Source organism: Balaenoptera physalus (genome assembly GCF_965194825.1).
Source record: "Balaenoptera physalus genome assembly, chromosome: 6".
In the NCBI taxonomy this organism is placed as follows: domain Eukaryota; kingdom Metazoa; phylum Chordata; class Mammalia; order Artiodactyla; family Balaenopteridae; genus Balaenoptera; species Balaenoptera physalus.
Genome location: NC_138885.1, coordinates 63,052,732 through 63,065,633, shown reverse-complemented (window position 1 = coordinate 63,065,633; position 12,902 = coordinate 63,052,732). Strand labels below are relative to the sequence as shown.

Here is a 12,902-nt window from a genome sequence, read left to right as displayed (position 1 = left end):
ATTTATTAGACAACTATTATAAGCCAAGCTCTGGGGACATAATAGTGAGTAAATCAGACAGGGTCACTGCCCTTTGGGAGTTAGAATCTAATGTGGAAGGTAGACATTAGTCAAACAACAATTGGTGGGATCATAAATTAGATTTACTTAGTAATTAAAGTCTCTCATAAACGCTAGGCAACACTTTGTGGTGTTATTTTCTGAACATAATTAAAACTAATGAACTGCCATTCACCAAGAAGAGTCTATAAATTTTCTTTCACATTTTGGGGCAAAATCGAACTCTCCTTTCTCTGAGTTATTCTGCATATAGAAATGGAAGAACTTCTTGTCTGTGACTCTTAGCAAACTTGGATAGTTTAGCAGCGTGAGTAAGGAATTAATGAAGAGTATGGTAAATGCTCATCTACTTTGGGTAATTCCAGAGGTCTTATGTGTGAAGTTGGTGGTCTGGTGACACAGCAACCCATTGAAACCCAATGGAAGGCCCTGGATTATCTGGTGAAATATCCATCATGCATTATAGTTATTGCAGCAGTTCTGCAGTGGCATTTTGTCCCATCAGATGGTACCGATCCATTACCTTCTGTTACTCTAAATGTCTGGGATATAATTTTGAGAGATATTCTGTTATTTTCACAGGTGATGAAGCGTTCCTAATAGTTGTAAGACACAGTATAATTTTTGGAATCTCCCTTAACCCTGAGGTGAAGACCTTTGATGCTATGGTGCCCATATCAGGGATACAGAATGGTTATGATGTTGCAGTTGATTACTCAGAGCGATTCATCTATTGGCTTGAAAACCCAGTAAGTTTCGAATAACATTCAAAGTATGCAACTTGTTCTTGAAGAGCCTACCGGCACTGAAGCCTTCTTATATTTTTGCTGGGTGGGAAATGGCCCAGACATAAATAGATTTACCACTGAGCATTTTTTAATTTAGTGAGGGATGTCAATGGGAAGTTGGCCTGGAGCAAAGACCCTATCGTAAGCACATTTAAGCTATTGGGTATATTTATTCATTCAGCAAGTATTAAGTGACTACTCTTCTCCCTGCACTGAACTAGCTGCTTCCAACTGCAGAGTACATGCCAAGAGGAAGCAGTGACAAAGCTTGCTCTTAAGGAGCTTTAGTCTATTAGACTAAGATAAAAATGAGGATATTAGACTAACATAAAAATGATCATCGCTCAAGACCAAAAGCAGTAGTTCCCTAAGGGAATTCCAGGAAAGCATCTGATGTGGCCACTGTGGCCTTTACTCAGAATCTTTGCCTCTAGGATAAAAAAGAACACTCCTCCAGTTTCCTTTCCACTGGGACCCTTTCCTCACCCTTTAGGGAAGAAACCTGTGAGGATGGGGAAGGGGCAAGGAAAATACAAATGAGGAAGAGAGGGAAGATCTTTGTGGTTGATGCTTGTCACCTCTGTGGAAAAATATACTCCTGGCCTCCTGATTCACACCTGTGACTTGGATTATTTTTATGACTCTTTGGCCTGTGGTGGTTAAGGAATAAACTTCTGTAGCTGATATCAGAGGGAGCCTGAATGGTAAGCCTTGTGTATTCCTGTGATGCGCTTGAAAATCAGTGTTTTGAGTGTTGCTGGTGTTAGCGTTATACACAGTAACCCCAGCCAGCGGCCCTGAAACTTTGCCTTTCTTCCACGTGTTAGGCGTGTTAAAGAAACACAGTAGCTGCAGTGAAGCTGTGGCCTGGAAACAGCTCAGCCCTCCTTGTCTTTCTTTCCAGGGTGAAATTCACAGAGTGAAGACAGATGGCACCAACAGGACAGTGTTTGTTCCTCTCTCAAGTCTGGGGGCTTCTACGAGCCTGGCCTTAGATTGGCTATCAAGAAACCTTTATTATACCAATCGTGGAACTCAGTCAATTAAGGTAATGATTCCATAATACTATTGACGCAAACACTGGTTTCTTATTCACGTAAAATCTATCCTCAGGAAATGCTATCATATGGAGGAAGCAAAAGGGATATTAATAGTAACTATCAAAGTCTCTGAAGCCAAGGAGTAACCTAAAAATTGGAACTTTCTACTGCCCTACTTTGTCTCCTCCTAAGTATAAATGGTAACTTGTTCATACAAAGGGATTTTAGATAATTTATTAAGATATATACAAAGATAAATAAAAAATTATGTAAGGAGTTCAACATAAAGGGAAGCTGATAGTAGGCAAGGCATTTTCACTATCTTTCCTCATCAAGTATTCAATACTATTTCAGTTCTAAACCAAATTTATAGGTTACCTCTGTTCTTAGATGGAAATCTTTCTATGGCTCCAACAGTGAAACAGAAAGTAGAAACTTGATTCTAATTCCTTTGATGCTTTCCTTTTTTGAGATAAGTGTTTTTTTTACTCTAATTCCCAGAAGAAATTCTATAGGGGCACAGGTATGAAATCACATGAAGTAAATCAGAGGTAACTTGACTAGTACTGGTTTGCTCCACTCTGGGACAAGGTTAAAACTTACGTGATGGATTATTAATTCAGAGTAATTTTGAGAGTGAGAATTCCTAATGCAAAGGGGTGGTCTTGGGAGAGCAACAGTAGGGTGACATTCCACTGCTCAGGATGAGGCACCAGTTAGTAAGTTGGTTCTCTTTGGGGCGTTCAGAAAGATTAATGCTAAAGATGAGGAAGGCACACAGCAGCTAAGTGGCTAATTTAGAGCAGATTTGCTAGGAGGAGTGCTTATTCGATAGTCAGAACAGTGCTTTACAGTTTACAAAGGTCTTCCACAAACATCATCTCATCCAATCTTTACAACATTCCCGAGGGCAGGCAAGTGTAGTAAACGGTCACAGTGATGGGGACATTCTCAGCACGCATGCAGTATGCTGATCTCAAGCCGGGTAGAATCAGCAGCTCCTAACATGAAGGGAACCTTGGAGGCTCATCTGGTTCAAGCTCTTTGTTAGACGAAAATCTGAAGCCCACAGAGGCTAAGAAACTGGCTTAAACAGTCAGCTTCACTGCCCTGATTCTGGGGGAGGTGGGTGGTCTAACTTTGCCTTGTTATAAACCACAAAGTTCGGCAGTCTAGCCTGCTTCAACCCCCTTGGACAGTGACAGAAGGTATTTTGCACAACCTCAACGAAAAACATCACTGACCCATCAAAACACAGGCAATATTTACTGCCCAAGACCTTTAATACCAAACTCACATCTCTCTAGAGTCCACTCAGTAGAAAACTGTCTTCATTCCAAATGGCAGTTAATCTGCTCCTGCTTTGTAAGTGGGGTCTTCTCTTTTGGACTGATACTCTTCCAAGAGCAGGGCACATGTCTCCTCCATCAGGGTTAGATACAACAGTAAAGCACCAGTTGAAGAACTGAGTATGTGCGTGTGCATGTGTGTGTATTGGTGAGGCCACTTTAACCACGGAAACCTAAAGTTGGCAATTGTGCTCCAAATGCAGTGAGGTCCAGAGGAGAGAGAACTTGCTTTGGAGTCCTGGCTTCGAGTCTGGCTTGCTTGCTCATTTATGCATTCATTCAATAAGCACTAGGAAATGCTTTCCATGGATTGATGCCATGGTTAATCCTGGATATTCAAGGATGAATCAAACATTTGTTTTTCCTGCTTTTAAGTAGCTCACACATCTGAGAGCTAGACACATAAACAAATATCTTTGCTCCAGTGTAAGTGTGATATGTGCATTGAATATAAAGAGAGTGATTAAGGACAGAAGTAAGTGTGTGGGGAGAGAACGGTGGGCTTCCCCGAAGAGGTTACTTGAGAGCTAAGTCTTGAAGGATGAGCATCCTTTATTTCTGCCTAATGAAGAAGTAGGGGGAAAAAACCACTTGAATAAAGACCCTGAGACATGAAAATGCATTTTGTGACTAAGCACGGTGTTTACCCACAGGCTGTTTGACCTTGGACAAATTATATAACTTCTCTGAGTCTGTGCTTCCTTATCTATAAAGTGGGGTTAATAGTTCAGTAAGTAAAAGTACTTGACGCTAAGGTCTCCTGCGAATACAGAGCCCTGTTTCCCTCAAATCATCAACATATTTAGACTATCCATAAAGGTAAATTGCCCCTTTAGTGTTTTTATCGGTTTCTTCCTTTGGTGGTATCAATTGTGACTCTTCCAGATGAATGTTAGATTGATTAAAAAACCAGAAATAGTGTCCAAGTACTGTTTACCTGTATAATATCCGTTCCAGAGTAGGAGAAACTCACATTTAATTCCAACTCTTCCGCTAGGGGTAGCTGTGGGCTCACTCACTAAAAGCAATTCTGTAGCTGAAGAGTGAACCCTACCGAATGGCCGTGTGTGAGAGAGCTCCATCTCTGCCAAAACACAAGGAGACGGACTTCCCTTTGAACCAAAGCCATCCTTAGGGAAAGGAGAGAAATTGCAGCAGGAAGAGGAAAATTGAAAAGAGAAAAATTATTTTAGTCCAAATAGGAGAGAAACATACCACACAGGAGAGAGAAAAATATAGAGAGAAGAGTGAGGGAGAGAAGGGTGTGTGTGTGTGCGGTGTGTGTGGTGTGTGTGTGTGTGTGTGTGAGAGAGAGAGAGAGATGTATACAGATAGAGAGGCAGAGATAGAAACAAACGCAAATAATCAGTTTGTGTTGAAATGTAATTTTATAGAAAAGCCTTCATGCAAATCAAGAGGTATTTTCTTATTTCTTACGAGTTTTTCTCATCTCTGTCTCAAGTGCATACCAAAATAGCCTTGTTTCTATAAGAAACTGCATCTAGTCCAGTAATCCATATCCCTCTGTGGTGTTTCACAGTGTTATAACACTGTGGTTGTAACAATTCTAGCAAGATTACTTAAAAACATAACATTGGGAAAACCACAAATCCTCTCTAGACCTCTTTTTCATCACGTTATATGAGCATAATAATGGCATCTATCTCACAAAATTACTGTGAGGATTAAATCCGATAATGCTTAGTATAAGGCCTGCTACATAGTGAGGTCCCAATAAATGGATCAATAAAAAAAACTGAATACAGTTGTGCTGGGTGCTGTGTGAAGCACTTTACATGCATTGTCTCACGTTCCTGGCACCTCTATGCAGAAGGGAATTTGTCATCCACATTTACTGATAAAGTTCAGAGAGGTGAACTTACTTGCCTCAGGTCATATAGTCAGATCTGGCCGGGTCAGGATTTGTACTCAGGCTGTTAACTTGGCACAGAATTCACTTTAACTCTGTGTAAATTTGGACTGTTTGATTAACTGTGTTTGCAGTGATGGGCCACTGGGTGCTATGGCCCAGCAACTGGGGTACAGGAGACCTATGGGGTTCCCATTGGTCTTCCAGAGTTTTCTCATCTTTTTTCTGTAGCTTCACTCAGACAATGATTCTGTATGTTCACTCATTTGAATCTTTCTTTTATCCATATAAATATCCTCTCCTGGAACTTTAGGTGAATTGAAAATAGAAATTTGAGAGGTGATTTTGTTTTCTTACTCCCATTTTCTATTGAGCCGATTTTCTCATAGCCTTGAAATGCAATTAGGGATTATCTGAATATCATGTAAACCCTCCCATTCACCACAATCATGCTTTGAATTCGTTGTGTGTTTAAGTTCTCCTTCATCATAGCTTTCTTTATTTTCCCCTTATATAGGTTTTGACACTCCGAGGAGATGTCAGATACGGAAAAACACTGATTACCAATGATGGGACAAATCTTGGAGTTGGTTTTCCTGTTGGCATAACTATTGATCCTGTTAATGGGTGAGAGTTCATTCATAAGTAGTGTATGTCTTCTATACAGCACCACTCTTGTTAATATTATGGTCTAATAAAATGGAAGATTTCAAATGTAGGGCCTTTTGTGATTTCATATGCCAACATTTGAAAAATATAGATCTCAGTAAGAAAGAAATAACTCTAAGTTATATTTAATGTGTATTGTGTTCTGTTTTTCAAATTAATAACACTGAACTTAAAATTAATTCCAAACAAACAAGAATTTCAGATATTTTAAAATAGAATTATAAGAGTGAACAGTAATACATTTTGACTTTGAATGAACGTGGAAAGGTTTAAGGGGGTGGATAAACACTTGAAATAGACCTTGAAGGATGAGAAGGCTTCCAGTAGGTGCAGGATGGGTTGCAGCTGAGAAGTGGTACTTGAGGCCAAAGAGCAGTGAAGGCCCAGAGGCATGGTGGTATTTAGCATGATTGTGTAGAGGGCTGGAACCAGAGACTTCGAGTAGGGGGCAATTGACTAGGTGGGAGATACAGCAGCTAAAGTCATCTGGGGACAAATCAGGGAGGGACTTCATTTATTTTTTTAGTATTTATTTATTTATTTGGCTGCGCCGGGTCTTAGTTGCAGCACATGGGATCTTCTTGCCTCGTGTGGGATCTTTGGTTGTGGTATGAGGGATCTTTTAGTTGTGGCGTGCAAACTCTTGGTTGCGGCATGTGGGATCTAGTTCCCTGACCAGGAATCGAACCCGGGCCCCCTGCATTGGGAGCGCAGAGTCTTAGCCACTGGACCGCCAGGGAAGTCTAGGGAAGGACTTTAATGTCATGCTAAGGAGTTGCACTGTATTTTTTCTGAGAAATAAGGAGCCAGCAGGGAATTTGGAGGAAGGGAATGATAGAACCTAATCTGTATTTTAGAAAGATTGATCAGAACTGGAGTGGAAAGGGTCAGGGGAAGGAAGAAAATGTTCAGTCAGGGATGAGAGTTCTTAGCTAAGTTTAGGTAGCTTAAATTTTTAGTGAACTCAGAATTCACAAGAGTTTTGTGACTTTGTCCAGAAAACTTTTGGCAGCCTGGAATGGGAAAGGAGAAAGAAAATGACAGGAACTCAGGGTTAGCAGTTAGCAAGGTAGGCACAATGGGAGATCATGAGAATAAATCAGAATATTGTTAAAATGGTTAAAATGGTATGAGGTCCAGGCATAGAGGGCCTGAAGGACTGAGAGCTCAGACAAGTTTTAAGCGCAAAGAACAGGTTCAGTGGAAGAAATAAAATAGGAGCAAGGAAGAGATGGAAGAGTTTGGTTGAAGCAGGGAATTTCAGAGTTTGAGAACTTAGAGGCAGAGAAGTTTAGAATTGAAGAGGAGATTCATGGGATGGGTATCTTGGATTGGTGGTGAAAGAGGTATGCATATAAAGATGATCGGAATTAAGTGTTTTGAGGACTTATAGGGAAAGAGTGTGAGAGGGTTGTCTGTTGAGGCTATAGCAGGAGGTGAGATAGAAAGGAATGAAAACTTGGATTCAAGTCTAGAAGTTATGTCCTCACTGTAAATGGAAAGCAACCCTTATATATTTTAATGAAGTTTCATGGATCACGGATTTGGTAATTCTGTGTGCTGATTAGGGTTCATGTGTACAGATTGCATTTTCCATCACGAAAATCAGAAAATAAAGTAGCTGGTCTTGTGGTAGATGATTTGGAAGAGAATTAAATAAGAGGGCTGAGAGGTGATCAGGGAGGTACTTGACCACATTTACATTAGCTTTGTCCTTCCTAGTGTGCTGGGCATACTGAGTCTTTGAAAAGGATCGACTGTTGATACAGGCTCTTCTTAGTCCATGAACTTCCTGTGTGCCCAAGCTAAAGGATTGCCCACCAATGGAAAATGGTATCCTGTATCAGATACCATTTTAAATGGCCTCTCCCCCAATAATAACTGAGAAGTATACAGACATTAGAGAACACCGATTAAGGACTCCTCCACATTGGATGTAACGAGGTATTAATGTTTCAGACTTCCTGCATTGAATGGTGTGCATCTTGAGGACAAGAAAGACATGTTTTTCATTTAAATATGTAGTGAAAGCATCTGTTTCACTAAATGCCTTTGTTTTTCATGGTTGTAGGAAACTGTACTGGTCAGACCGAGGAACCAACAGTGGCATTCCCCCCAAGATTGCCAGCGCTAACATGGATGGCACATCTCGAAAAACTCTCTTTACTGGGAGCCTTGATAATGTGGCGTTTATCACCCTCGATATTGAGGAGCAGAAACTCTACTGGGCAGTCAGCAGCACAGGAGTGGTATGAGCACACTTTCTAGTCTGTTGTTCTTCGTTGCCGAGCTTGCACAGCTGACATGGATTGTTCTGAGTTGTCTGGCAGTGGTTCTCAAGAAATCTCACTTGGCCATTTGTACCAGTGTTTTATTGCCCTTTCTCTCAATAACTTCTTTCCCTGAAGTCCAGTTCTTTATAGTGTGTGCATGGTTCCTTACAGAATGTTTATTTTTTCCCTCATTCTTTCTTTTTCTTCAAGATAAAATAATTCCATTTCTCATTTCATATTTGTCCTTTAAGAGCCCTTTCTTTCATGTTTCAGTGATTTCAGTGCTTTTCTTTGCAAGTTCTCAAAGGCTCTCCGATTGCAGAGACTAAGGAAAAAAAAAAATAGCAAGTTTCTGAGCTCAATGTCCCCTCACAGCTACATATGACGCTCTAATGTCCTAACATGGTAGATGCATGTGTGAAAACTCCCTTTCCTGGTAATTTTAAACTCCAAGGTGGAGTTCATTACATTCTTCAATAAGAAGCAGGAACTATACAGTTCCGTTCATTCACAGAAATAACATTTGATCTTCACTACTGTGCTTATGCAGCTGAGCTGGGACTGGGCACATAGAAGGTGCTCAGTAATAATTATTGCTCAACTAAAATATTGTTTTGGATGTTGAGTGTGTGCTAGTCTCTTCCTTGCTTTAAAGAACAGGAGTGATTTCAGATCTGTCTTTGACATGGATGCTCTCCATGAAATTGTCCGGTAGGTTTGGTTTTCAGTTCATGACAGCTCGCTGAGTACTCATTTCACTCCTGATTTGTGCTTATAATGGTGAAAAAGAAGTAGGTGATGTGTGTGAAAGCACTTTGCAGAAGCTCGTGCCACATGGTGTGATTTCTGCTTACAAATTAGCGTGTCCCAGACCAGACTCCCCAGCCCCCTCCCCTTCCTGTTTCCACATCTGCTCTGCTCTCTGGAATCTGTGAGCCGGTTGGTGGTATGACTGTCCATCCTTTCTCCTAGGCTAGAACCCACATATTCCTCCTTCACTCTAATAACCACATCCTTATTTAGTCATCACAAAATCCTGGCAGTTTGTCCCCATGCCTATTCTCTCAGGTCCAGCCTTTTTCTGCCACTTCCACCATTCTGAGCCACTTCTCTCTAGCCCTGACGAGAGCACGACCCTCACTAATGAACCTGTTTTAGTGATGGAGGCATGTGGTCTTCATAAAACCACAAGGAACCCTGGAACCCTGGCCCAGATAAGTAGCTCCAGATACTTCAGCCAAGTGTGGTCAGCTCATCTGGTCCTGGTCACTCCCTCAGCAGCTCCCCTCAGAGCTTATCTCCCCTGTGCTCTACCCTTCTGGAACCTCTGTCTGTTTCTAGGGCATAACCTGCTCTTGTAACTGCTGGGTTCCCTTGTCCAGGAAGGCAGGAGCCACACCCCGTTTCTCTCTTACCAGCACTCAGCTCAGATCCTGGCACAGAGGAGGCACTTGAGACAAGTTTCTGGAATGAAATCAAACCAGCTATGTCTACATTTTGTTTTTCTTCCAGAGCAGAATGCTTGTCACTTCCTGTTAGAAACTTCATTCTTGAGTTCTTTTCTAGTTCACCAGAGTCATTTTGACTCAGGCTTGTTACTGTCCTGATATAACAGCGCTATCTTGCTGTCTTCTGTGAGTGTGTCGAGCACGTTTCCTATCTCCATTGCAGAAATAGTTGGTGAAGATGTTAAACGCAGGGCCAGTTAGACATTAAATGTGTATTATCCTTGACCAGAATATCACACGTAGGGATTAGTCCCCTATTCTTCACCATGCCATCTGAGAAAGTTGATTGGCTTATTTGGACTTCAGCTTCATTGTCAGTGAAATGGGCACAATGACGTTTGTCTGACCTACTGTTCGACGTAGATGTGACTATCAAATATAGTCAGAAATATAGTCAGAAATCCCTGGAAAGGATAGAGTGCTATATACATGTGAAACATTATTAAGAGAATATTGGTTTTAAACATTTTCCTCATTGCACCATGAAACAGTCAATAATGAAAATTTTGATCTTTCAGATTGAAAGAGGAAACGTGGATGGTACAAATCGAATGATCCTGGTAAACCATCTTTCCTACCCCTGGGGACTTGCTGTCTATGGCCCCTTCCTTTATTATACAGATGAAGAATATGAGGTCATTGAAAGAGTTGACAAGGCTACTGGGGCCAACAAAATAGTCTTGAGAGATAATGTCCCAAATCTCAGGGGCCTTCGAATTTATCAAAGACGTGGTGAGTATTTGTCACTGAAACATACATATTCATGGGTGTATATATATTTATTCATGGGTGTCTGCACACTGACATGCCCACACGCAAACCCACATACGCACAAACCTGTGTGCATACACATGCATACAAACTGAAATTACCCCAAGATATTTAAAAAATTATAACCATGTCTTAAGCATGGCTAAGTGTCAAAGACTAAGCTGGCATCTGAAAGGCCAGATTGACTGCAGAGTAAACTTACTCCCATTCTTTCCCCGGCACTTTAAACTCCTTACTTTGCTTTTATTTTATCGTACTCCCTGACATATTACGTATGTGTTTATCATCTGGGTTCTTCATTAGAAGGTAACCTCCATAAGGACAGGTATTTTGTCTGTCTTGTTTCTTACTCTCTCCCCAGTAACTAGAATAGTTGCTGGAGCATTGGAGGTGCTCAGTAAATATTTGTTGGATATCTGCTGGGAAAGTGATTAACACGATAGAATTTTTTTAATCTTAAAAGGAATACTCTTAGATGTTGCCTTTTTCAATAGATTTTTTTCCCAGAGATAATCTAACTTCTGATTTGCCCCTTTATATTAACATTATGATCTGGAGATGATTTTTTATAATTTTGAAATATTTTATAGCTTTTAGTCCCTAGCCAAAGATTTGTTTGCTGTCCTATAACCTAGGTTTGTTACTTGGTATTATTTTATTGCATGTTCAAAAAACCCTTAAATATTCTTATTTAATATACTTTAAATCAAATGCTCATCACAGTTTTGATCATGTAATTAAAACTGATATAATTTAAAATGCCAGTACATAGGTCAAGAGGGCAAAAAAAAAAAAAATTAGAATTTGTTGACTGACCTCCCTAATTCCTCTAATTCTTGAATGATTTGTGGAAGAAAAGCAATTGGTGCTCCATTCTCTATTATTATATAATATATAAACTATATAAGTATTATATAGTTGTGGTCCTGTTTTAAACCTCTGTACGTGTTAGTTCTATAAGCAGTCGGCTCTCCAATATTGTTTTTAGGTTAACTCAGATTCCATATTTTGTTACTTACTTTTATAATGACTTATTTGGTGACTCAGTTGAAAAATTTGACATGGAGTGGCAAGTAGGTGGGGTGAAAAGTTACAAACTAATTTTGATTTCTTTTAGGCTCCGAATCCTCAAATGGCTGTAGCAACAATGTGAATGCCTGTCAGCAGATTTGCCTGCCTCTACCAGGAAGACTGTTCTCATGTGCCTGTGCCACCGGATTTAAACTCAGTCCTGATAATCGGACCTGCTCCCCATATCACTCTTTCATTGTTGTTTCCACGCTGTGGGCAATCAGGGGCTTTAGCTTGGAATTGTCAGATCATTCAGAAGCCATGGTGCCAGTGGCAGGCCAAGGTATGCCAACTCCAGTATAAGTAACATTTGACTCCATCTGGTGCCATGTTGAAGTCCTTGGTACCATAAAGCATTTCTCCACGTCTGGATTCAGCACATAAGGAAGCTTGTTTATCCTGCTTGATATCCATTTTCACATGTCCTCATGACTCATCTCTGTTTTCTTATATCTAAAAAGTCATGGACCTAAGTTACCATCTTGCAAATAAAGTCACTAAGTTTTTCAACCAACTTTTCATTTTGAAAAATATCAAATGCAGAAAAGTTGAAAAAAAGGTATAGAGAACATCCTTATACCCGCTAGATTCAACCATTCTTAACATTTCACCACATTTGCGCCTTCAGTCTCTGTGTGTTTATGTGTGTATACATACATATACATACATTTTGAATGAACCTTTCGAAAATATATTGCAGATATCATGACACTTCACCCCTGTCTGCTTAGCATGCAGCTTGAAGGGCATTGTCATCGAATTCATATTTTTTCCTGTTGGCCTCATAATATTTTTATAGCTGTGGATTTGTTCCAGCCAAGATCTAATCAAGATTCATGCATCGTATTTGGAATGTCTGTTTTGTGTCTTTTGATCTGTAGTAGTTACCCCAGTATTTTGTTATGACAGTGATTTTTTTGAAGATACAAACCTATTGTCTTTTTAGCATCTCACATTGAGGATGTCTGATTACTTCCTCATAGTGTCATTTAACTTGTCATTCAATTTATACCCTGATTTCCCATGAAATGAAAGTTAGGTCTAATTGCTTGATTAGATTGGGGTTGAACACACTTGAGAAGAATCCTTCATAGTTGAAGCTGTGTCCCTGATACAGAATCTCATTAAAAAGGACATAATGTCAGCTTGTCCCCCTCTTAGTAATGCTTAAGCTTGATCATTTGGTTAAGGTGGTCACTGTGAAGTCTCTGCTTTTTTTTCCCCCTTTGTAATTTGTATGAAATCTTTGGGGTCACACTTTGGTACCCACGAAAATGTTTTTCCCCAAGCACCTTTTATTCATTGGTTTGAGCCATTGATGATCCTTGTCTGAAATGATTATTTAATTGGGCATTGCAAAATGGTGATTTTTCTTGTTCTATCATTCCTTCTACATTCGTTCTTTTTTAAAAGTAATTAATTAGTTTTTGTTTGCGTTGGGTCTTTGTTGCTGTGCGCAGGCTTTCTCTAGTTGCGGCGAGCAGGGGCTACTCTTTGTTGCGG

At 40.1% G+C, this 12,902-nt stretch overlaps 1 protein-coding gene across 1 annotated transcript in view; it reads left to right on the top strand.

Annotated features, from left to right (window-relative positions):
- The window catches only part of LRP2 (LDL receptor related protein 2), a 199,779-nt gene that overhangs the window by 114,989 nt on the left and 71,888 nt on the right, over positions 1-12,902 (top strand). The window contains exons 32-37 of the mRNA XM_082465320.1: positions 643-809; positions 1,753-1,896; positions 5,625-5,734; positions 7,848-8,025; positions 10,076-10,289; positions 11,446-11,682. Coding sequence (XP_082321446.1) covers positions 643-809; positions 1,753-1,896; positions 5,625-5,734; positions 7,848-8,025; positions 10,076-10,289; positions 11,446-11,682 — 1,050 coding nt within the window. The remainder of the gene's footprint in view (positions 1-642; positions 810-1,752; positions 1,897-5,624; positions 5,735-7,847; positions 8,026-10,075; positions 10,290-11,445; positions 11,683-12,902) is intronic.